We start from the raw sequence: 24,904 nt of genomic DNA, 5'->3' as shown, positions 1-24,904 counted from the left end.
CACCCAATATTAATGGCAGTGACGAGGCCACTGCAAATTTGCTTTGGTGACCATTAGTAAATGCAATTTTATTTTATTTTTTTAATAGCATGAATTTGGGATGACAGGCAGTAAAATATCCAGGAGCTGTTAGGCTGGCCACAACAAATGACTACTTTTCAAACTCTTACATCATAACACCACCACATTTTAGAAGTAATGAAAAATTTAACAGTTCCTGAAGAATTTTACAGGCAACCTCTTCCTATCCTTGTGTCTGTAAAGCTGAATTCCTTTTGGATCATGAACGCTAATATACACATAGGTGTATATTAGGCTAATATACACATAGATGTATATTTTTGAGGGAAATCCTCAAAAGTGGATAAACGTGGCGGTTACACTCATGAAGCTCACTGTGTACAGTTAAATCTGTCTCACGATACAATTAGGAGCACAATTCTTCATGAGACAAAAATATGCACTTATTACAAAAGTAAGATACACCAAACATGATGCTTCAGCACAAAGTGACTAATGCCATTTATTTGCCAGGCAATATGTGCTGAAAACTTATTTTATACACTGTTAAGAGTCCTACCTTTCCCTCTGCCTGTATAACTGCACACAAAGTGATGGAAATATCTTGCTTTTATAGGCAAATACCAGGAGGAAAAATAGCACTTTTATCAGAGAGTCTATCTGTAAAATACTTAATACCTACAAACACACAAAAGCTCCGAAGATGGGGTTTAGTAGAAACCCTGCATGAGCAACCACTGGAATGATCGACAGAAATCATTCATGCATTTGCCATGGATTCACTCACAAAAATTCAATAGCACAACATCCTGCTTGCATGGAATACAACCACCAAAGTGTTCTTCCAAGAGCACGCACACCAACAACACTACTGGCTGCCACGGGCATGATTAGGGTATGCCAGCTTTCCTATTCTGAACTTTCTTTCATAGCTTACACTTTCATCACAGCACAGGTGTTTGTTGCAGCCCAAAGTTTCTTACAGAATTTAAATATTACAACTTTATCAGGAAATTCTTTAGGAAAAAAACATGGCCCCTTCCCTAATTACTTAGGCAACTTTTTATTTGGAAATTCTCAGTCCTCCCCTGCTTAACCATCCTGGCGCTGAAGAGAAAATGTAGCCCGAGTTCAGCACTGAAGCCTAAATGCAAGACAAAAGAAATTAAGACGAAAAAAGGCATGATGCAATGAAAGGATCAGCAGAATACTGGAGAAAAGGAGACAGAATAGTTTACCATCAAAAATTAGCTAAACTGAAACAGGAATTCCTGAAGCCCCATTAGCAAATATCTGTGAAATCCACCAGAAAAAAAAAAATCACACTATCTTTACTTCCAGTGACTCCTCCATATCATAACTAGAGACTATACTTAAGAAAACTACTTAAACAGCGCTTTTCAAACTATCTAGGCAATGTCTTATCTCCTTAAGATAAAAACTGTTTTGTGAATTAACATAAGTGACTGCAGGGGCAACAGGACACGTTAACAGAAGAAGGTTTGCATCTCTTCTACAGTTGAAGTTCAGATCGCTTCATAGGTTATGATTTATGATTTGAAGTTTTATGAGCAGTTACAGATTAAATTCTGCTTGTTTCTTGTGGCCCGACTTAAGACAAAACTAACTTGCAGAATCTTTATTCTACAAATGTTGCTGCACTAAACAACTATAACCAAAGTCAATGCAAGAACACAACCTCAATAACAGAAACACTTCAAAAATACCAAATTCTCCCACAAGGTACATCTGAAGCCATCTACCACACAGAGAAAAAGTATCCGATTTTATTGAAGTTACCTGTGCATCAGTACCCGGTCCATACAAAATGTATGCTACAATTTATTCATTCCCAAGAGGTCCAGGCAAGGTTAAACTAACATTTGAAAACCATTTAGATATTACAGTGCAGCACCCAAAGAAGAATTCAGCGAAGAACTAGTCTCTCTGCATTCAAAGCGGTATTTAAGGATCACATGCTGAACAAATAAAACAACTGACTGGAAAGCAGTTCACTCAAAACAGTGGTCCAGTACCAAAGGGAGAAAAGAAGGATGAGGGAGACTAGGAAGAATCTGATTACAAAACTATCGGCTTTAGGACAATGCACACACAGAGAAGCCAGACTAAGATTTTTTCCCTTAATTCTGGATGGTTTTCTTCACTATTAAATGCTTGATGATTCTGTCACAATTTACAGCCAATTTTAAATATTACAGATATGCAATATAGCATATATCTGTGTGTCAGAAAATACATAAGGAGCATAAATAACGCAAGGAAAAATCTGTTTTCCTTCTTACTGCCCATAGCCAGTGGATTCCATGATCACACAGTACCATCAGGAAACAAATATCGCCAAATCTATCCAAATCTATCAATCTATCAATATTTAATGAACTGCCTTTTAGTTTAGGTAACAGGTTATAGGGTTCCATATGGTAGCATGGAATAAACAATTTAAAGTAGCAATTGTTTTTCCAATCACAATGAATATTCTTCACCATACAGCTAGCATCTGGTACTGTTTCCATTTTTACATTGAAAACACCATTATTTGACAGTTTATATACACAAGGTATGGCTTTTTCGTTGAGTAATCTTGCTCACTCTAATGGCAGCTGCTATGAATCCACATAATACAATCAGAAAATGGTTCAGACTGATCCTATACAGCACTATTAGCATTTATTATTTAAAAATCATTATCTGTGCATACTTTAAGCTATCTCAACCTAAAGTACACACTCAAGAGCCCAGATAAAGTTCAAAGTAAGCTAAGAAACTTGCAAAAATTATTCCATTATTTACACTGGCAGGGTAGGTGGGGGAAAATGTAAGGGACTGATTTTATGGCTGCTGGCTTCCTCCATCAGGAAACAATCCAGGTTTCCTTTCATACCTCTGTGACACTATAATAACCATCATCTACTTGACTTTAATTAAGCATATATAAAAATTAATATTTTTGTCTTTAGAGAATTATCCCCAAGTGATGTCTGGTAGAAAATACAAACCAAAGGCCTCATTTAATCCACCTACTCCAGGGTTCAATTTCGCCCACAATGCGTAACTGGAATTGCGAGTGGATTTAAAGAGACGATGAGAAAGAAGGAACTCACCATTCTAACTACTTCAGGGTAAGTCTGCTCTGTCAAACAGCCTCTGCTTATTGTAATGTAGTCCACCAGTTCATTAAGAGTGGAGCGCTTGTATTCTTTCATTTTAAGGTCTGAAAGCGTGTCCATGAAGTCAAAAATGACACAGCACTGTTGAAGTTTCTTTAGGAACAGTTCAGGCTGCTCTGAAGATGGAACGTCTATGAAACAAGAAAGGAAATCTTTGTGAGTCTGGCATCTTATTACACAAAACAGGATTTCTTTTTGAAGATCAATTTCAAAGGAAAGCAGTATTCATACAATTTTTGTAAAACAGAGCTCAGATCAACAAACGAACCGCTTATAGGAACTGTATTACTATTGCATGCTTGAGATCTTGAACAACACGTTATAGAAGGAACTTCATCACCTGCTATTAAGAAAAAGTTCACCAAAAGCATCCAGGCTGAGGTGGAGAATGCAAAAACGGCAGCATCCAGGACTTAATTTTATAACATCCCACTACCTTCACTGAAGGCTAACACTCACTACTGTTAACTCACACTCCAAAGAAGGATGAAAGAACTGTGAAACAGATCAAGCTTGATTAATTCATGTTTCTAAAACCACTGCATCCTTTATAGCTCTGTATGAATATGTATACCAAGACTATAATTCTGCAAACAAGTTTCCAAATTCCATCTTTATCACCATGTTGACACTTTCCATAGCAAAAACAATTTTACTGAAACACAGTGAGGATTTTTTGCTGCTCTATAAACACAAAACATGTATCAATAGTAATACTTACACATGAAATAACAGAATATGCTTGACCAATAACATATGCAAATTATTACTGCTTTTGCTCCATTTTCTTAATTCTCAGCAGATAAAAGACTTAATAAAATCATAAAAGCAATGTCAACTCCTTTGTGGTTTGTTAGTTTACCAAGAGTATCAAAAGAGTACACAGAAAGCTTAGTTTATCCCATGTTCATGTACAGAAAAGGCTAACAATAGCAGAAAGTTGCAGAAATGAAATATGCATGTTTACTCTGAAAACATGCCCTCTGAGTAGCAGGCACTTTAATCCTTTTGATCTAATTGGTTTTTTTAAAGGCACAAATGCTCTGTCAGCACCAGAATCCAGCCAACAACCTTCCAAACCACAACACAACACGTATATTAAAAACTTTGCAGTTTTCAACTACAAAAAAAATTCATAGTAAAGAACTAATGTTGATTTTCTAAATACTATTAAAAAGCTAACCCAAGATGGAACTTCTTGTTGACAAGAGCATAGCAAGTTCAGGAGTACTTGGTAAACAATGGAAGGTGTTAGTAATTGTATAGTAGTTTTAAGGATGAAGTACCATGAATCTCTTTTAATTAAAACCACATACACAACAGTTCTAGTTTCTGGTTCAAAAGACCTATGAAATACCACAAGGTCATAGTATAAAGCTGCGTAGTTTTAAAAAGTACTGATAGAGACATAAGGGCCCCAAGGCATTTGAATTCAGCTGTCTGCATTGCTCTAACACTGAAAAGAATAAATACAGATTCCAGTACCAATAAAGATGCCACATGCTTTCTGACGTGGCATAGTAAAGCGCAGGAGTTTATTCAACCTTTTTCTGCTCATAGCACTGTGGTAGTGAGAGGATTTAATAGGCTGGCAAACTGCATCCTGCAAAGAACAATCAAGATCTTGGTAAAGTTCAATTGATGAGATCAGGCAGCGCACACCAAGACTGTGTTCATTAGGCTTGGGTAAGCTCTACAACAGCTGTGTCCAAAGCAAATTATTGGGGAAGGAGGCAGGAGGGAAGAAGTGTTTTAGCTGTGACAACACACTTCACATCATCATTAACCATTTATCCCACTTTCCCAAAGGCTATACTCATCTGTGGCACGGAAGATGCAAGAAATGTGATCCTACAGAACCCCAATAAGAAGAGCTATGCAGGAGAAGAATCTCTCCCAAATACCTCTGGGAAATAGAAGGTCCCAAAACCACGTTGCCCTTAAACCATTCCCCTGACCAGGTCTCTGGCATATGTTCAGATGCTTCACAGCAGGCGAGGCTGAAACCTAAGATAAGCCAAGGAGTCAAAGGAACTCATTAGTCTTTGCCCATTACGAAAAAGACCACTTCTGTTCACATCCTTTCAAAGGTTACAGCCTTACAGGAATAAAGGGCCTGTGAGCAAAGTACTCCTGACTGCTTTCTTGACTACATAGAACTATAGAAGGGGTTGGGAGGAACCTTAAAGATCATCCAGTTCTAACAGCCCTGCCACAGGCAGGGAGGGACACCTTCCACAGGATCAGATCGCTCAAAGCCCCACCCAGCCTGGCCTTGAACACCTCCAGGGATGGTGCAGCCAAGACTTCACTGGGCAACCTGTGCCAGTGCCTCACCACGCTATTAGCAAGCAGACAACAATTTAATTGATTAACGACTTCTTCCAAAAGACAGACTGGGTTGAGGAGTGGGTAAAAGTGCAGTCAGTTACTTTTCACAAGCATTATTTTTAATTCTAATTTTCAGTCTTTTTTTATGTTATCTCTAGCCCACCACAGAATTTGACAAAATGTAAACGTTATCAATAAAATCCATGATGTTACCATGTCTAGACCACTACCAGACATTCATGCCAGCCTTGCTACGTTAATGAGCCATGCAAACTGTAGGGGCAAACTGAAAAAAAAAAACCACAACCAAAAATCCCACAAGCAAACAAACAAATAGAAAAACAATAAACCAACCCCCAAGCCCCATGAAACAAAACTGATCTGGTCATATCTGCTTTTCTTTATTAAGCAGGTTGCCATTCACACAGTGAAATAAAGTCACAAGAAGTTTCACGCAACAGTATTTTTCAGTCTTCTTGGGAATTCAAAGGGCCTTGAGAACAGGTAACACCTAATGCCTAATGTTTTTTTTTCCTATTTGGAAACAGGAAGAGTATATGAGAATAAATTTCAGGGGGTCCTAACATGCACAGCACAAAAAAAGGGGCAGCAGAAATCGATAAAATCAGTATACCACATTCTCAGCGTTCCCACAGAGCCCACGCCATTAGCTGGTTTTACAAATCTTTCTTAAAGACCCCCTAGAAGAGGCTTCCCCAGCCGTCCTCACACCACTCTCTGGAGCAGAGTACGCACCAGTACTTGGGGTCCAGACCTACTGAGCTCCACAGCAGAGCTGAACTCCTTAATGCAACGACTTGAAAGGAAACACGCAGTTACTTACAGATGTTCACAGTCAGTTGATGAATAATAGCAAATCATTTTCTTCTCAACAGACTGATACTCAGAGCTTTCAATGAATTCTGCAACATTTTACTCTTGTGCTAACATGGCCAAACATTTAATCACCTGCAATATTAACACTGTATTTACTTCCAGTGGGAAGAACTGAAAATTAAGCCATTGCTCTAATCAATGTGTAAATATCTATAATAATTTAATAATCTATAAAATAAAATAAAAATTATACTACTGTGTGCTATGTGTGATTTATATCCAATGTACAGGAGATCATACCTTTACTAATATCAAAATCTAAAGAAAGATAAACTTCCATCCAGATGGAACTCTCCTGATTTTCAGGTGATCTTTGCTACAAATTAATTTTCAGGCTTGTCAGTTTTCTCTTTAGCCATTTAAAATTGTACAAAGCTTTTGAATTACACCAAGTATTCATTGATTCAAAGGAAATTGGCTTAGTGACAGCAAGTACTAATACAAGTATCTGAACAATAATAATGAAGAAAGGACAAACAAAATCAAGCGTTTTATAAAGTTACCAGAAAAATTGTTAGAAAGCAATGTAATTTTTTTATGCATAGACCAACAACTGTTACTACAGGGGCTGAAATGCTAATTCTAAAATGGCCAAAGCAATTCAGTTTCTCTCTTAATAGCCTTTTTCCAAAATAATCCTAACTCAGCTAGCCCATCCCTTCTCATCAGTCATCTGCACTCTCTGCATTCTGCATCCTTCTATAAAATAAAGACACAGAAATCCGATAGTATGCTTTAACTGCAAGTCTCTAACACGTATAAAAGTAGTTTACTTACTTTTGTGTTACTACATTCATATGGTCATAAAATCATTGAATGGTTTGGGTTGAAAAGAACCTTAAAACCCATTCAGTTCCAACTCCTGCCATAGCGAGGGACGCCTCCCACTGGATCAGGTTCAAAGCCTCATCCAGCCTGGCCTTGAATACCTCCAGAGACGGGGCAGCCACAACTTCTCCAGGCAACTTGTGCCAGTGCCCCACATGAAAAAATTTCTTCCTAATATCTACTCTAAATCTGTCCTCTCTCATCTTAAACCATTACCCCTCGTCCTAAGCCTGCACTCCCTGATAAAAAGCCAATTTTTTACATTAAAATAGTTTACAAGTAACTGATTTTGCATCACAGAAAAGTAAAACTGCATCAGACCAGCAAAGTTGCATCTGGAGAAGTGAGCTGTGGTTCTTTCAGTGGCAGTAAAAAACACGTGGAGGAGATCTTGAACACCTGGACTGGTTCCCTGCTCCACTTCAGCCTGTAGTTTTGCAGCAACAGGTATAATGCTGGGAAGTGGTGATGGGGGGAGGGACTGAGCTACTGAACTTAGAGCAGGGGAACTGTAAGGAAAAGTCACAAGATTGTAACAAGACAGTACAGGGCCTAGAATTAGATTAAAACAAGACAAATTACATCAATTACATATAAAATATTAAGAACTAGGATATGCTTGCACATGATACCCTGCACCATACATGTACTATCAAAGTGCCCTTAGAATAACTACTGCTTCTAGCATATACATCACTGTTACTGATTACTTGAAGATGATGTTTACATAAAGAACTAGCATCATCTTCTTGAGGATGCACCTTGAATACTGTGTTCAGTTCTGGGTCCCTCACCACAAGAAGGATGTTGAGGCTCTGGAGCGTGTCCAGAGAAGAGCAACGAAGCTGGTGAGGGGCTGGAGAACAAGTCTTACGAGGAGCGACTGAGAGAGCTGGGGTTGTTTAGCCTGGAGAAGAGGAGGCTGAGGGGAGACCTTATTACTCTCTACAACTACCTGAAAGGAGGTTGTGGAGAGGAGGGAGCTGGGCTCTTCTCCCAGGTGACAGGGGACAGGACAAAGGGGAATGGCCTGAAGCTCTGCCAGGGGAGGCTCAGGCTGGATATCAGAAAAAAAATTTTCACGGAAAGAGTCATCGGGCACTGGCAGAGGCTGCCCAAGGAGGTGGTCGAGTCACCTTCCCTGGAGGTGTTTAAGGAACGGGTTTATGAAGTGCTTAGGGGCATGGTTTAAGGGAGTGTTAAGAATGGTTGGACTCGATGATCCGGTGGGTCCTTTCCAACCTGGTGATTCTATGATTCTATGATAGTAAAAGCAAACACCATCATGTTAAGCATGAAAAACAAATGCACATACTAAACCAAAAGCATGTCCAGAACAGGGAACAGAAATTAGCAGTAACTTTTTACTCGCATCAGTTTGAAGAACTTCCTTATAATCTCCCACCATCTGAGAACTCTGTATTCACTCACCTCTACTCACCGAGACCAATTCCTATGTTCTTTCCTGATTAATTTAATCACAAAATAAGTCCCCAATTTTTCTTCAGTATATGTATCATCCAGTCATTGAACAAACCTAGGACTATTATTTTTAGTTAAGTAAAAGCTCCTTGTGACACAAATGCTCTAAAAAACCCAAAGAAACCACTCCCACTTTGCTGCCACTCACTAAGCCACCAAGTTAAACCTAACCAACCACTGACGCAAGGACCTACCCACACAAAGCAGGCAGTTGAGCATAAATCTCTCTCCGTCTACATCAAAGTGCGAGGTCTTGCACTTGGGTCGGGGCAACCCTCAGTATCAATACGGGCAAGGGGATGAAGAGATTAAGAGCAGCCCTGCGAGAGGAACCTAGGGGTCCTGGTAGATGAGAATCTGGAGATGAGCCAGCAATGGCACAGCTTGCAGCACAAAAGGCCAACCGTATCCCTGAGCTGCATCAAAAGAAGCACCGCGAGCAGGTCGAGGGAGGTGATTCTGCCCCTCTATTCTGCTCTGGTGAGACCACACATGGAGTACTGGAGTACTGTGTCCAGCTCTGGAGCCCTCAGCACATCAACAACATGGACCTGTTGGAGAAGGTCCAAAGGAGAGTCACTAAAATTATCAAAGGCCTGGGATACCTCCTCTATGAAGAGAAGCTGAGAGAGTTGGGGTTGTTCAGCTTGCAGAAAACTCCATGGAGACTTTATTGTGACATTTCAATAGTTTAAGGAGACTTATAAGAAAAAACGGGGACAAACTTTTTTAGCAGGGCCTGCAGTAACAGTACAAGAGGTGATGGCTTTAAACTAAAAGAGGAGAAGTTTAAACTAGGTATTAAGAAGAAATTTTTTACGTTGAGGGTGGTGAAACACTGGCACAGGTTGTCCAGAGAGGTGGTGGATGCCCCATCCCTGGAAACATTCAAGTTCAGGTTGGATAGGGCTCTGAGCACCCTGATCCAGTGGAAGATGTCCCTGCTTAGTGCAGAAGGGTTGGACTAGATGACTTTCACAGTTCCAAACCATTCTACAATTCTATGATTTATCTCCCACAAGTCACTAAGAACACTATTTTGTAAGAAGCTAATTTTCTAGTTGTAATCAAAAGAAACTTGCAAATCTGAATGTGAAAACCTTCTGGTCTTTAAGAAGGTCTAGCCACACCCAGCTCAAAGCTTTTGCCAGCTCAAGGTGCTGTCCTACATATACCCTAAGCACCTGCCAAGCCATACTTCCATAAGCCACTTTTCACAATAGAATATTTGTCTTGAGATGCCAAGAAGTATAATTGTTTGCCTTCTCTTTCTTACACAGACTTCTTGAGAAAAATAATCACTAACCCGATTGCATTCATTTAATTTTCCTGACTGGTTGTCGATATTATGAATGCTTTGTGAAGTCGGTAATCATTCATTTATAATAGGTGCTTTTTTCAAAGCTATTTTCCCAATCCATTCTCTATACTTAATAATTATACAGGCAAGGTAGCAGTTAGGCATTGTGTTTCAAATACATAAAGTCTAAGCAGTACCAACATTATTCACACAGCAATAAATACTGTGGGACAAACTCAAGCTGGCTTTCATGAGCAAACACACGCAAAAATAAAAGCACAACATTAACACACTGTTTCCAACACATTCAAATGCACAGCTAGAAATGTAACACCGGACATGCTCTAATAATCACTTTCTTTTCAGCTAGTCGATCAAAAAATTGAGAATTATTTCCCTGACCATAAATTTCTCCTTGATCAAATTGAACAAGTTCTCATCAAGTGAGAGTCTCGTGGGTAGTTTCACAGAGATCCTGGGTACTGCAAATCCTTCTACTGCCTGCCAATGAAAGCAGGGTAGATCTACGATTTCAGTGCCTTCAATGCATATGGAACTGCATTACAAGCAACAGATACTTCTTAATAGACATACTTTAGTCATATACACAGCCAAAATGTCATAGCATAGATACACTTTTAAATACATTTATCAAAATTCTGCCTTTACTCACTTATGTAAAAATCTTGACCTTCAGCCCCCTAACGAAACAAATGGATGAAGGGTTGCTATTTCCTTCATCTCAAGATCAAGAAGTAAAATCAAACTGACAATAAAAAAACCTACAGTCTTCAAAAATATCCTTTCTTGAAAAGTTTATGAAACTTCAGTTAATTTTTTTGCCTGCCCCCACAGCAGGCATGGTGCAGGCAACAATTTAAACTTCCTCATGTTCACTTGTACAGGTCAAACCACAGCCACAGCAGTCAAGGCTTCAGTGAAAAGATTGCATTAGGCTATGCTTTGTCAACATGTGACCAACACTTGTTCATCCCACTGCTGACTACACCAATGGGTTCTGTGACGCCTTTCAACTTGGAAGTAGACCAAGACCACAAGCTTGGCTGTCAAAGCTACTGATGAGCCACAGTGAAATACTCTTCTATCTATTCTAGTTCCAAAAAGATTGTATTAGTGTAAATTACCATCAATGATGTGTCACCCTCACATGAGTAGAGAGCTTCCAGTGTGCCGTAGGTTTTACAGGTTTGGGTACTCTTACGCATCACTAACGTAACATGATGAATCCGTTACATCAAACATCTCAAATAATAAGTAATCAAGGAAATGCATAGCAGATAGTCAAAATTCACAAGCAACTAATGGAAGATAAGATTACCTGGATATTTGGGTACACCAATTGCTGTTGTAGGTCCCATGATGATGAAGAGTCACAAGTATTTGGGAATATATAGTGTCCCTCATACGAGTACTTAGTACTCAGTAGTAACCACGTCTTTTCATAATCAAGAAGCAGTCCTCTTCCCTAGGTTAGTGCACAGCACTTTTCAACCCCTCCTCATTAGTTCTTTAGTGAATGCAAAGAATACAGACTAATGGAGTAATCCAAGTTAGTCAAAGTTTACCTGCTCTACCTACAAGCACATTCAAGCCAAAAATTGTCCAGGTCAAAGAAGATAGCAGAGAAGGCACAGAAAGGGACACAAATGACACAAATTTTAGAGAAAAACTGAAGGGAGAAAAGCAAGTAGATGAGCTTATGAAAAAAACTTCAGAAGACATGGAAGAAAGGCAAAGCAGTTGTGAATGTTATAACAAAGAGATGGAGTGGAAAGCCAAAGAAGGCACAGGAACAACATAAAATTATTAAAAGGCCAAGAGACAGAGAATGAGGTAGAGCATAAGCAGGAGACTTGGAAAAGGCGGAGAGGAAAGAATTATTTGAGGAATAGGCAACGCAATGAAATGAGCAGAATGTTTTAAAAGGAAAAATAGGAGCACAAAGTGTTTAAGCAAAACAGGAATGCATGAGTTAGCAGTTATAGGCTAGATTTGACTAAGCAGCTACATATCTGGAGGCTCCTGACAATCTGGCATCTTTAAGATATCCCATTACACCATTTATGATAAGTTTGCATGGACATCAAATTAACACTTATTTATTATCATAGGCTTTGTAGCTGCTTACTTTCCACATCCCATTTTTACTAATATTTTGAACATAGTGATTACTAATTTTTATAGTTTTTTTTAAGGGAAGCAAACAGTCTGTCAAAAACAGACATAAATGTTATTTCAATTTCTTAAATTGAATACGTGGCACAAAATCCCCAAATAAGACAAAAACATTTTGCTGAAACACCAAGAATTATTGTGGCCAATTTTCCTAGACTGACTCAAGTTTCTTTTATACTGGCTCAGAAAGTTTATGCTGGCTGTTTTAAGTAAGTTATTACTGAATTGCACTTTCAAAGTTGAAGCGAACCTTCATTCAGAAGAGACAAAGTCATTAGGTTTGCTGAACAGTCACCAGAGCTGCTGCCCACGTTTGTCCTGCCACTTGAGAATACCGACCTCAGGTAGAGAAGAATTATCAGGCTGCTTTGGCCACACACCTTCTGCCTAACCTTCCACTGCCAGATTAAAAATAAACAGCTATGTCTTTCGTAAGACTCCTCCAAAGGCAAAGGAGAAAAACAGAAGGAGATGGATTTCAAACATTCTTTAAAAAAACAGAAGAAAAAAAAAAACAAACCCAGAAATTGTTCATCTTGTATTTTCTACGTTTATATAAACATCTATAGGATTTGAGTGACGTTTTTGGTATGATTTTTTGGGTTTGGTTTGTGTTTGGTTTTTTTTTTAGGTAGTAACCCGTTAATTCGGCAAAGTATGTAAAAAGTCAACCCAGTACTATGCTGGGAGACAACACTAAAATCTGGTGGAGGCCTGCAGCTCCCAGAGGTATGTTAGAACATTCTCGGGCTAAGAATCTAAATATCCACAAACCCAAAGATCCCAGAATCTTAACATCATGTTCCACTACAAACACAAGACTCTACATGAAAAGTCTTTGCCCTTGGGTTTCTTGAGACACTAGGATTAGCGTGTAAGGAAGCATCACTCCTTATAACTCTGCTTAATTCTAGCCAGTAACGCCTCCAGTGCTGGACCTTCCACTGGTTCCTTTCTGGCTGCCAGAATTAAACTCAGGCTTTTCTGCAGACACTTGAATAGCAAAAGCTACTGGTAAAGCAAATGCAAATTTAAAATAAGTTGCCTACTTGTTCAGCTCCCCTAACCAAAAGAAACCATCATGAAGACCACAGACAGGAACACCACATAACCAAAGACATCTTGATTTCCATCAAATTAGAGGTGTGAAGAAAGCCAAGCTACGCAACAGTTACTGCTCCACTGGCTTGTGCTGCTGCTCTTTTCCTTTCCTTTAAAATCACTGATAGTACCTCAGGCTCTATTTCAGTGTATTTCTAATTGTTCTGCACATCTCTAGGACTCTGTCCATTCCCAAGTTCTTAGCAAAGCACTGGAATTCAAAATGTCAACAGAGACACAAGTCTCAGCTCATTATTTCAACTTTGTCATGCTGTGCTCATATCGCCTTTATCTTGTGTTTTCTTTCTGTTAGTTTTAGAGAGAATGATGGCTCACACTGCAGCTTCAACTTTATCTTGCCACATCGTGAGCAATTTTTTTTTTCATTATGAATTAATGGCAAATATCAGAAAATGGCAAGACTGGCAATTTATAATGAAGATCTCATGGTTTCCAGGTTCCTTGGGTGGCAAAAAGATTTAAAACACAAAAGAAGTCTACAAGTTCCAGGCTACTAAGAAACACCTCTGCAAAAACACCCCAACAGCCGACTGACCTAAGACAGAAGACTCCTTAAGAGGATTACTGTCTTCCTTTTGATAAGATTCTTATCATATCACATGAAAAATTTTTGCTCTATAATGATCATTAAATATAAGAACACAGACATGTCACAGCAATCTTACAGTTACTTTCCTTCCAACTGCAGTCAGAATGCAGTTCAGGATTTGCATTGGAATGTATATGTTTGGTGCATTAAGTGTGTAATGAAAGCATGATAAAATTGTAGATCTGTACACACTTTCTGTAAAAGTACAAAATTCATACTTTGCTTATTAAATGCTCTGAAACTGCCATGCATCCAAATGAAAATATGCAATATTCATTCTGTTCAAAATGCAGAGCTGCTCTATGGAATTAATTCAGAAACACTTAATACACTTGTGAAGGAAACCTGAAACAAGAGCATAGGAAGCCCAAAATATAACTTTCAGCCAAATGGTCTCAGAACAAGTGCCAGGATTACTAGTCTGCTTGATACTGACCCATTAATTTATCCCAAAAGTCAGAATACTTAATTCTCCAGTGAAAGAAGCTATTAATTGAGAGCTATTCTACATACACAACCCACTGTCTAAGAGCTCAGGCTTATTTAAAAATATTGATATTTATTAACTTAAAGAATATACTTACATATAAAATATAGAATTCTATAACTCGATTTATACATTTAGAAGAGTTTAATTGAACCCTGAAAACGTAATTTCCATCCCCTTCTCATTTGGTAATATAAATTTAAGTCAGGAACATATTCTACTCTATGCTAATTTACCACAAGAGTCTCCCAACATTTTCCAGTATTGCAATCTGAATGTCCACCATGTGTCTACTGACTCATTCTCTCTGTAGAGGGAGCAGCGTGTATAGTGCAGCAAGAATTTTATAGAACAGCACACAAGTAAGATGCTAAGTTTGTGTAAGAAAAAGACAAAATTTAATAAACAGACCCCAGATTTAGGTTGGAAGATGTAGAAACAAGCTGGGCGTTCATTCTAAATTCCCCCAATGGACTCCTCTGAAAGCTCAACATATTGCACACATTTTCTTCTTTGTTGCAGAGGCTCCAGCACCACAGGGAAAAAAAAAAAAAACATTGGGTTTGGCCTTTATTATTCATTTAGTCTTCTAAATGCTAGTTTCAGCCCACTGAGATCTGAATCAATACCTCAAGCTGCATGCAATGATACAACAAAAAGAAGCTGAGGCTGCAGGGGGAGATGCACCCACAGTGGTACATCCTTTGGGAACACCAGCCACAGCACTCACTGCCCATCTGCATCTCCAGAGCACAAGAAGATAACCCTCGCTACATCCCACCAAGCCATGGGAAAAACACAGGAAAACCTGAAGATACATCCTACGTATCAGGATGATGTCTCCTTGCCAACTGAGAAGCTAGAAAGCATTACTCAAAGATGCTATGTGAGGACATCCACAAGCAATCCACATGGTTCATTTGTCAAGAAAGGATGTTACCACATCATTCCCCGCTTCAAGATGTTTTCCTTGTGTAAAGCCTTCTAGTGCTTAGGCTCAACCAGCTGCCCTGAGATAGGGTCATCTGCAAGGCTCAGACTATGTTATTCAGTGCCTTATGACAATAACTCAAATTAGTCAAGCTGTTAGTTAAGGGAACGCCCTTTCTCACATTGCCAAGTCGAGCAGATCTGTCTAAATGACAGGAAGTAAATAAATAAGTCTACTTTATTTTATTTTGCTCTTCCAGTGACTGCAGAGCTCTCCCACATTCCCTAATGCACAGAAATAAATCCCCATTCTAGACCAATTCCACAGCAACCTTTTGATCTTCAGATTATTCAGGATCTGGAACAATTCACCAACAGAGGGGGAAAACATGACATTTATGTAATACTCCCTTATAACCGGTCAAGTTACTCTGTGTTATGCTATTTTGGATATTTTATGGATAAAATGGATATTTTATGCTATTTGTATTATTATTACATATGTCTATGTAAAAATAACAGATAGTCCTTTAAAAATAGGACCTTCGTCATCACAGAATGGCACAGCTCAGTTTCAAAACAAGTTAAGTGAGAGACTCCTGTACTAGTAATTATCATCCACCTTTAGAGTCCACTGCTGTTATATCTAACCCAGGTATTTTTGCTAAACCTTGGAAACACGACTGATGTAGAGCATTAGGCTCCTTTTCTATCTTTTAAACAGCAACTTTTTTGTTGCTTGAATCCTAAAAGAGGTAGACGTTTTATTTTCCAATTACAAGTTTCCAGAGAGCAAAGTCCTCATTTCTGAATATTTTTGTAATTGTCTAAAGAACAACCCTTATCATAGCTTTGCACTACAAAAATGTGCATGGACATGTTTTCGCGTCATCTTTACCTCTGACTTCTTCCAAAAACACTGAATTAAAAAATGCAGTTTTCTTTTGACAGTAGATATTTATCTGCATGCAAGCATATCAATCATAAGGGGTTTGTCCCTCAGAAATGTCAACTGGTACTGGACAGACAAATTCATCTGATGATGGGCTGACAGTTGGACTCAAGGAACTTAGAGGTCTTTTCCAACCTTAATCATTCTATGATCACTGGGCCTTAGCACCTGAAGTGAATTTCTCTAGAGATGATTTACGCTTCTGCAACATGACTATCAGCCTACAACATATTAAGTTTAAATGTAACTTTTTGACATATTACAAATAAAGTGGTTTGTATTAAGCTCTTAGGATTCACAAACAAGTTTGAGAAAATTGAAAACTACACAGGCAGGGTTATGTCTAACAATTAATGTAAGGCAACCAAAGTAACGAAAGTTGATGCTCTACTGTGCATCAAGTCACTTTGCAAAACTTTCTTAGTTTAGACTGTTATAAATATTTACCAGGCATAACAGTTTAGGCATTAAATATAATTAAAACCTTTCCTCTGTGGTTACCAAACAATACTCTCCCTCATCAACCACTTACATTCTCTACCTCTTCCAAAATACTCGTTAGTTAAGGTGCTTCTCTATTGAAGATGATAAGCTGAAATTAGACTACCAACAGCATTTATCCTCAGCTGTTCTGTGGTTGCAAACTTCATCTTCAGTTGGCATGGTGGCCAAACTGAATTCAACAGGAGTGTTACGTTGGCTGATTAGAATTGTGATTACACCTTTGTTCTAATTGGCAGAAAGCTCGTTGCTTGCTAATCAAGAAAATGAAGAGCAATCTCATCAGTTATGTATTTCACAAAAAATTAATGGAGAAAAACTCAGCAGGAAGAGAGTGTATTTTACAGGTTTATACATGCACAGGTAAGCCTGAAAGCTCCTAAATGAGGTGATCCAAATACACTACTGGAGAATTAGCATAACTTTTAAAAGGCATTTCTATAGAGCTTTACAGGTACAGAGATCCCTGCTCAGGAAAGCATATATAGTACAGCACACATGCTTTATATTTGACCATATGACTACACAGATTATATATTCTCTAACTTGCCTATACTTTTCAAGAAATAACAGGCTCACTACTAGACCAGCAGCGAAAACTCTTAACTTACACATATCCTTAGTGTACTTAAAGATAGGACTTCCAGTGCATCCTTTCTTGCCTTCTTATTTTTTCATGGAATATCAAGTTCACTAACACATGATTAAATGACAAGTAGAGCATGCCATTTACAGTAAAAAAAAATAGTATTTTAAGTAATTAGCTCCACTGAACTGAAGTTTATCAAGAGAAGACAGAGAGCATTCTCTTTACAGTCAGGCTGTATCAGCAGGCACATATACAGATGGCCCAATCCAATGTCTAATGTGCAGTCAAAGTAGGTCAGTGAAGAACAAAAGAGTTTTGAACTATATTAATCCAGTGGTTATAGTATCCCACAAAAACGATGGAGAAGGACTATCAAAACTGTTGTGGTTACAAGACATGGTTATAACTGTAAAGGCTAGAAAGCAAAATACAATCCCATGCCACAAGTTTTCCTCCTTGTGTCTTGCATAGTACTCAGTTATTTGGTCTCAGGGACTCTGGCAATCGTAAAACAATTGCCTTTAAGCAAGCCTACTGAAGCAGCACTTCTGTGCACCTCACTCCTTCCTCTGACAGGCATTAAAGTATCGATCTTAAACACAAGACTTAACAATCTAGCAAGCTTTACACCCACTCCTTGGGGTTGCTGTCATTTTCAGAGGATGTTACAGCTTGTTTCATTTTAATATCAATGCTAGCACCATATCTCTTGTCAGCAGGGAGGAACCCAGCTCAGGCACTCCTTCAGCAGCAGAGGCCTTTCAGTTTGAGTCCAATTTGGCATTATTTCTTGCCATTTCTCTGGGCTGCTCCTACCTTTGCCTGTTCATGGACTTTCTCACAACCATGTCTGTAAATATTCTCCTCTGAAGCTTGCCTCTTTGTCTTGCTTGTCTCAGTCCGCAGCTGAAGACCTTCTCCAAAACAGCCCCCAGCTTCTCCAAATGCCATCTATTTTTACCCACACGCTGCCGCCTCATTCCGGATGCTGCTAATTGGCCCCTAAGTCACAACTGGAAAAGTAACCTAGTTGAGTAACTCTTTCTGAGCTGTTGTGTTGAGGAATCTCTATGCCTCCTACTTGCATTGATTCAAATGAGGAAACTTCCAGCAAATTTGTTCCTATGCAAGCAGCATACCAGAGTTCAATATCAATTAACCAGATTTTAGCCTCTAAGATTCTATAGCAACTTCATTCATACAAATTTTTTAAAGTAGTGACTTTCCCATGCAAGAGTTTTATGTGTTTGAAGTTCTAAATCCTGTCAGGAAGCACTACATAAAATAGGAGATAACTGTAGCACTGGAGATCAGCTGTTCACCAGTCTTGGCCTTTTTCCACCTATTACCTAGACTAATTTGTAAAATTGCAACGATCTACTCAAAAGAAAGTACAGAAAACCCATGCAGAGTTACGTTTTTAGAGAGAAACAGGTGATGACAATACACACGTAAAAACAACCCATTCTAAAACAGGTGCTTTTCCACACATGCCTCTTTCTTACCAACGTGAAATAAAACAGCTGGCTTCACTGCTACAAAATGATGTTTCATACAATTCAGGGAGCCATGTCTGCTTCTTAATTGCTAATGAAAAGTTAAGTTGAAGCATCTTGGAATTTCCTCCTAACTCTTCTGCTTCTGCACAGTTATCAATCAAATTGGTATCAACAGGGATAATAGATCATGAGACAGAGAGACTAGTTAAGAAGCTTTAACTAGGAAAACACTGGGAAAAGTAAATAACTAAATTATGTAAATTCATTCTAAATTACAGTCATTGTAATACTTTATTATTCCACTAGAAAGGCAAATTTAAATGCTGAGTATTTGAAACCCATTACTTCGAAAACACAGAACATAAATGAGAAAATTATCATTTTATTAAGAAGAACTTGACTCATTTTCACTAATGAAGACTGCATCATTTAATATTAATATAATTACTCTCATCTAGAAACTGTGAGGTTACCACAGATAAATGCAGCATGCATTGTTGACAACACGAATGCAACTATCAGATGTCCTGGACATCATCTGTAAAAACTAAAAGCAGAGCTTTTCAACAGATTAGTAATCCTGGATTCAGTTAAATACTGGCAGGATTAATACTATTTCCTAGGATGAAAGAAAGATCCTGTTCCAGCCCGTAAAGACTGCATAGGCTGCCAAGAGTAAAGGGAAGGGCCTTCAGCTGTGGATCATTAAGAAACAGCCATTAAAAGAAATGGGATGTTTTGGAGAACACAGCATCCGGTAAAACGGTGGAGTATTTTTTCCATGTGGACCTAAGAGAACTTGAATCATTTATTCTGCAAATGAGAAACTGAATGCTTCTATGATGGTTTGTTTTGCTGAGAAAGGCATTTCTTTTTCACTTGAAATGAAGGCAGAAAGGATCTTCTTTAAATGTGATTCTGCCAAAAAGAATGATCCCATACAGCAGACTGCAATTCCTCACTTCCCATTCTCACATTAGTTTGGTTTGGTGGGGTCATTTTTGTTTCTCAAGAAACATTTCTGCACAGCTGTGCTAAGTTTTGGTCTGACTGAGGACACAAATAGTACAGCAAGAACTCAAGTTAATTATATTAACTTATTACATTGTATTTGGGATCAAAGGTATGGTGCCTCCTTGCTTCCTAAGACAGCGCCACAATGAACATTCACTGCCTCAAGGAAGGGAAAAGTGAGCAGGAGAGCAAGCTCCCACAGTACCAGCAGAGTCCATCACAGAACCCAGCTCAATAGCATCCTTCTCTCCTTCTCCAACTTCCAACCTCGTGCTTCTTGATCCAAAAGGCAGGAAAAATGCAGGCGAGTTTCTAGCTGCAGACGCAACTGTGAGGGGACAGGACAACACCAGAGGGACCTTGAATGACTTGAGAATTAGACATGCGCCAACCGCATGAAGTTCAACAAGACCAAGTAAAACTTGACCCAAGTCCTACACTTGGGTCCAGGTAACCTCAAGCACAAATGCAGGCTGGGCAGAGAACAGATTGAGAGTAGGCCTGAAGAGAAGGACTTGGGGGAGCTGTTGAGAAGCTCTACACCAGCCATCAATGTGCACCTGCAGCCAAGAAAGCCAATGGTATCCTGGGCTGCATCAAAAGAAGTGTGACCAGCACACGTTGAGGGACAGGATTCTCCCCCTCTACTCTGCTCTCATGAGACCCCACCTGGAACACTGCATTCAGTTCTGGAGTCCTCAGCACAGGAAGGGCACGGATCTGTTAGAGCAAGTCCAGAGGAGGCCACAAAGACGATCAGAGGGATAGAGAACCTCCAATACGAGGACAGGCTGAGGGAGTTGGGCTTGTTTCACTTAGAGAAGGCTCCACAGAGACCTTAAAGCAGCCTTCTAGTGCTTAAAGGGAGCCAACAGGAAAGCTGGGGAGGGGCTCTATATCAGGGAAAGCAGGGATAGAATGAGGGGTGATGGTTTTCAGCTGAAAGAGTAGAGATTTAAATGAGATATCAGGAAGAAATTTTTTGCTTTGAGGGTGGTGAGGTACTGGCACAGGTTGCCCAGAGAAGTCATGGCTGCCCCATCTCTGGAGGTGTTCAAGGCCAGGTTGGATGGGACTATGAGCAACCTGATGCTGTGGAGGGTGTCCTTGTCCATGGCAGGGGGGTTGGGACTGGATGATCTTTAAGGTCTGTTTCAACTCAAACCATTCTATGACTCTATGGTTCTATGACATGGTTATTTCCAGTTACGTACTCACATTCTTCATGGGATGTATGGGCATACCAAAAGTACCAATGCAGACCAATGCCTGATGGTTGTTGATCATTTTACAGGAGGCTTTTCTTGATCTTCAAGGCAGATGGAGCAGGCTGGTGAGTCAGTCTCAGAGCTACAATAACCTGGATATCTCTTGAGCCTACAGACTGAAGGGATCTCAGGTGGTACTCCACTCCCGTCAGTCCAAACGCCCTGGCCTGGGCTCAGCCCCAGGAGAGGGCTCCACTTACTTCAACACAGCACGCGCCCACACAGCACATTTCTCTCTTGGCTTGGACTTGCAGGTTCCTACTGCCCATGAGGCTTTTCAGCCATTTCAGCGTCATCTCCTGCACTCAATCAGGCCTACTAGAGATAGATGAGTTGTTTGTCATCATTCAGATAAGGTGCAAGAGCAGCCCAGTTTGTCCCCTCTCATCACACACAGCCTTACCGGTACAGACAGGTTTCCTCCGCCTAAAACGAGGTTTTGATCAAGGTACAGGAAGGCAAATGAAATAAAAAAAGTCTGCTTGTGCAATGAAGAGGAAAATGGCAGGTTCTTCTACTCTGGGCAGTACTGTTCCCACTACAACATAATCCTTCCTTGAGCAATTGGCACCACCTTAGGGTACTCATGGTAAAAGTATTTACCCCAGCTTTCTCTTTAATAGCTCAGATCACCTGAAAAAAAATCAATTACTTGAAAATTCAATCAGCAAGTTTATGGATCAGTGTTTTTGATTAAAATAATAGTAAAACAAAAAAATACTGTACTATAGTATAACAATGTACTTCACCTGTTCAGAAATAAAGTTTTATTAGCATTTCTCCATATCCTCACTATCTCAAAGTAAGAGCATACTAGGTAATCCTTGAATTTTCTTCTTTTCCAATGTTATGAAGTGCTTAGAGCTAAAAATGTTGAGGGGAAAGTAGTTTAGATATTAGAGCATGCTCAGGCACCACCAACAGTTTGCCTGCAGCAGCACTTTCCTCCTCTCTCACTTGCAGAATAAGTTAGATCGAGTAGAGCTCTCTCCATTCTCCGTACTCGATTTGTTCCGGTATTTGGGAGCTCAGCTTCCCCTCCACTGCTCGGCACCTGATACAGCCCGGCTTGTCTTATACAACAGGTCTGTCCAGTTCCTCTTAGCTTCCCGATTCTGTGACTGAGCAACAACTTCCCTTGGCTTTCCCCTTCCCTGATCATCCTACCTTTTCTCGTCACTACATAGAAAGTTCACTTAACCCTTTACTTTTGGGTAGGGCTAGGGTAACAATCACAAGCCGTTTCATGTTTTTGGGCTTCCTTCACTTTCTGGTTTGTTTGTTTTCTCCCGTAATATAAGTAGTGAACTCATTGAAGGAAGAACTTTAGAACTATGTGATGAGCAAAGAAATGTCTGAATTATAATAATTGAAACGCCTAATGTTTTCTGAATATCCAAGGAGGAGGATATGCAGGCTAACAGCAGGCAAACAAAATTCCTGCTGGACTAGTATTTTGAAATTAAGCTTCTTTTTTACTATGCCTCATAAACAATACCAGTGCCTTTTCTTAAACAAAACAAAACCATGGGTTTTTTCACGCTATGGAAACATTTAAGAACACATGACTCTTACGAAAGCTTCTGGATTTCTAACTTTCACATAAAAGCTTGGAAAACTGGAATTCTAACTTGTCTTTCAAATTCAATTTTACCTTTATTCTCCACATATTTCACCGCCTCCAACTGGAAGAGAACTAACTTGGGCCCTGGCATATTCAATGAGAACTTCAAAACTTGCCTTAATTTCAGCAAAAAAAAGCGCAAAAAATAAAATACACTGCAATCTCTCCTTTCAATTAAAATATAAATACAGCAGTCTCTTTCGACATCCTTCACCACAGAGATCGGCCCTTGCCTTGCTAATGTCATGACATAGCACACCAACCAGAGTAACACAGACATCAACACCAATCTCCCTTTACACACCGACCTTTCAAGTACTGAACCTGATTCAGCAATTCTTAATCAAGCAAAGTGCTAATATAATCAAATGAGACTTGATTCTGAATAACACAAAAACCGTTCTTAATTCTGAAATGCAGGAAAAACTGTTACAACATGGAGACTGATCCTACACTTCCTCACATCCTAGGGCTCTCAAGGCTAGAAGAATTCCGAGTATAGGATCAGGCTATAAGTTGATCTAATTTCCACTCGCTGTCTCACAAAGCTCAGACATCTGTAATACAAACCGAATAAAAGTATCATCTTAAAAAGTAAGGATCGGTTTTCCTCTGAGCCCACTGCTTTGCTACAGCATGTACAGACAGAATATTTTTAAATTATACCTGTCAACAGAAGTTTACAGCCGCTAAAGAAAGCAGTCTCCAGCCATAAAACAGAACAAAAAGCATCCTACTCAACACTTAGAACCTAAACCATAGCAATTAGAAAAAGTAATAACAAACACAACAAAAAAACCCCACACCTTACTCTTTCATCACGCATAAAAATTTCAAGGTAAACAGTCACTCAAAATAGTATGTCAGGAAATCCATCTTTTAAGGCCATAAACTATAATAAAAAATTAAAATCCCTCATTTTTTCAGACCTCCTGAGCTTGCAGAGCCCTACCTTCATTACATCCACAAGATGAATATTGTTTCTTTCCATCAATGTAGCATTCTGAAGAGCACTACTCCTCCTGCTAGCATGAGTGCTTACTGAAGGTATGTTTAAAAGTCCAGCACTAGCCTATAGCTTAATTCACTTGACTAACAAGTGAATTATATTCATAACTGGATGGTGATTAACACTAAACAACCCAACTGCTCACACAAACAGCACAGCAAATCATTCTTTTCAAGCTGCCAGTCGTTGAGGTCAAAACATTCATGCTTTTAAGTCAAATTACAATCAACTTCCTCCCCACCCATTCTATTATTTGTTATTCATGCATTGACAAGAGCATGGAAATCACTTCACAAGAAATCATGGGTATCTTGGAAGAACCTACACTACTTCAGATGAAACAATTTAAAAACCAAGAGAGGGGAATAGCTTCTGGAGTTTATAAGAAAAAAAAGAAACAATAAAAACTAAACACCAAACTTATTTTCCTCTTTAATTTTAGACACTTCCTTTTCTCCCTTCATCATTTTATGTTACAGAGCCCCTCAACTACTGCCACCCTCAGTATTGAGCCAAACAATTCTTTCCTACTCCAAAATTTAAAACTAATAAAAAGCTATCTAGCTAGGCTTTGAATCACAAGTGATTCACAAAGTTCTGTGCTCTGAGAAAATGTTAGGTTTGGATTTTTAAATTGCAGTTCTTAACAAAAATTAAGGAAAAAAATATATACTGTTTTTCTATTTTATTTGCATTCAGATGTACACTAGAGCCCCTCTCTGTCCTCCTAATCCATGATAATTTCCAGGAAACTGTATATAAACCAAGTATTTACTAACAGAACATTAGCAACCGTCTTGAAATTCTATTTTTGACAGTAGCAGCAGCACAGGAAGACTATACAACTGAAGATTTGTAAGAGATTGTTTTTTCATGGCAGAAACTTGAAGCAATACTGCTGACACAAGTTTCTGAACATGCGAGCACTCTCGGTTTCTGCTTACCTACCCTGGATCTTTAAGGCAACCGTGACGTAGGAGTGACGGCCATTGTCGTCCGGCGGAAGGCAGCTCCCTGGCTGTTTACTGTCCCTAACTTCACTCCAGTTTTCGTGGGTAAACACACGCTGGCCGGTCC

At 39.2% G+C, this 24,904-nt stretch overlaps 1 protein-coding gene across 4 annotated transcripts in view; it reads right to left on the bottom strand.

The window, feature by feature from the left end:
- The window catches only part of PPP2R5E (protein phosphatase 2 regulatory subunit B'epsilon), a 75,253-nt gene that overhangs the window by 27,487 nt on the left and 22,862 nt on the right, over window positions 1–24,904 (bottom strand). For 3 of the 4 annotated variants that reach the window (XM_054068020.1, XM_054068018.1, XM_054068017.1), the window contains exon 3: window positions 3,144–3,340. In XM_054068020.1, the coding sequence (XP_053923995.1) occupies window positions 3,144–3,340 (197 nt within the window). Of the gene's footprint in view, window positions 1–3,143; window positions 3,341–23,770; window positions 23,855–24,904 lie in introns of those variants that run through there. The other variant, XM_054068019.1, reaches the window with a different exon arrangement.

Source organism: Cuculus canorus, chromosome 5, assembly GCF_017976375.1.
Source record: "Cuculus canorus isolate bCucCan1 chromosome 5, bCucCan1.pri, whole genome shotgun sequence".
Lineage (NCBI taxonomy): Eukaryota > Metazoa > Chordata > Aves > Cuculiformes > Cuculidae > Cuculus > Cuculus canorus.
The sequence above is the reverse complement of the archived record's forward strand: the minus strand, read 5'-3'. Positions and strand labels throughout refer to the sequence as shown.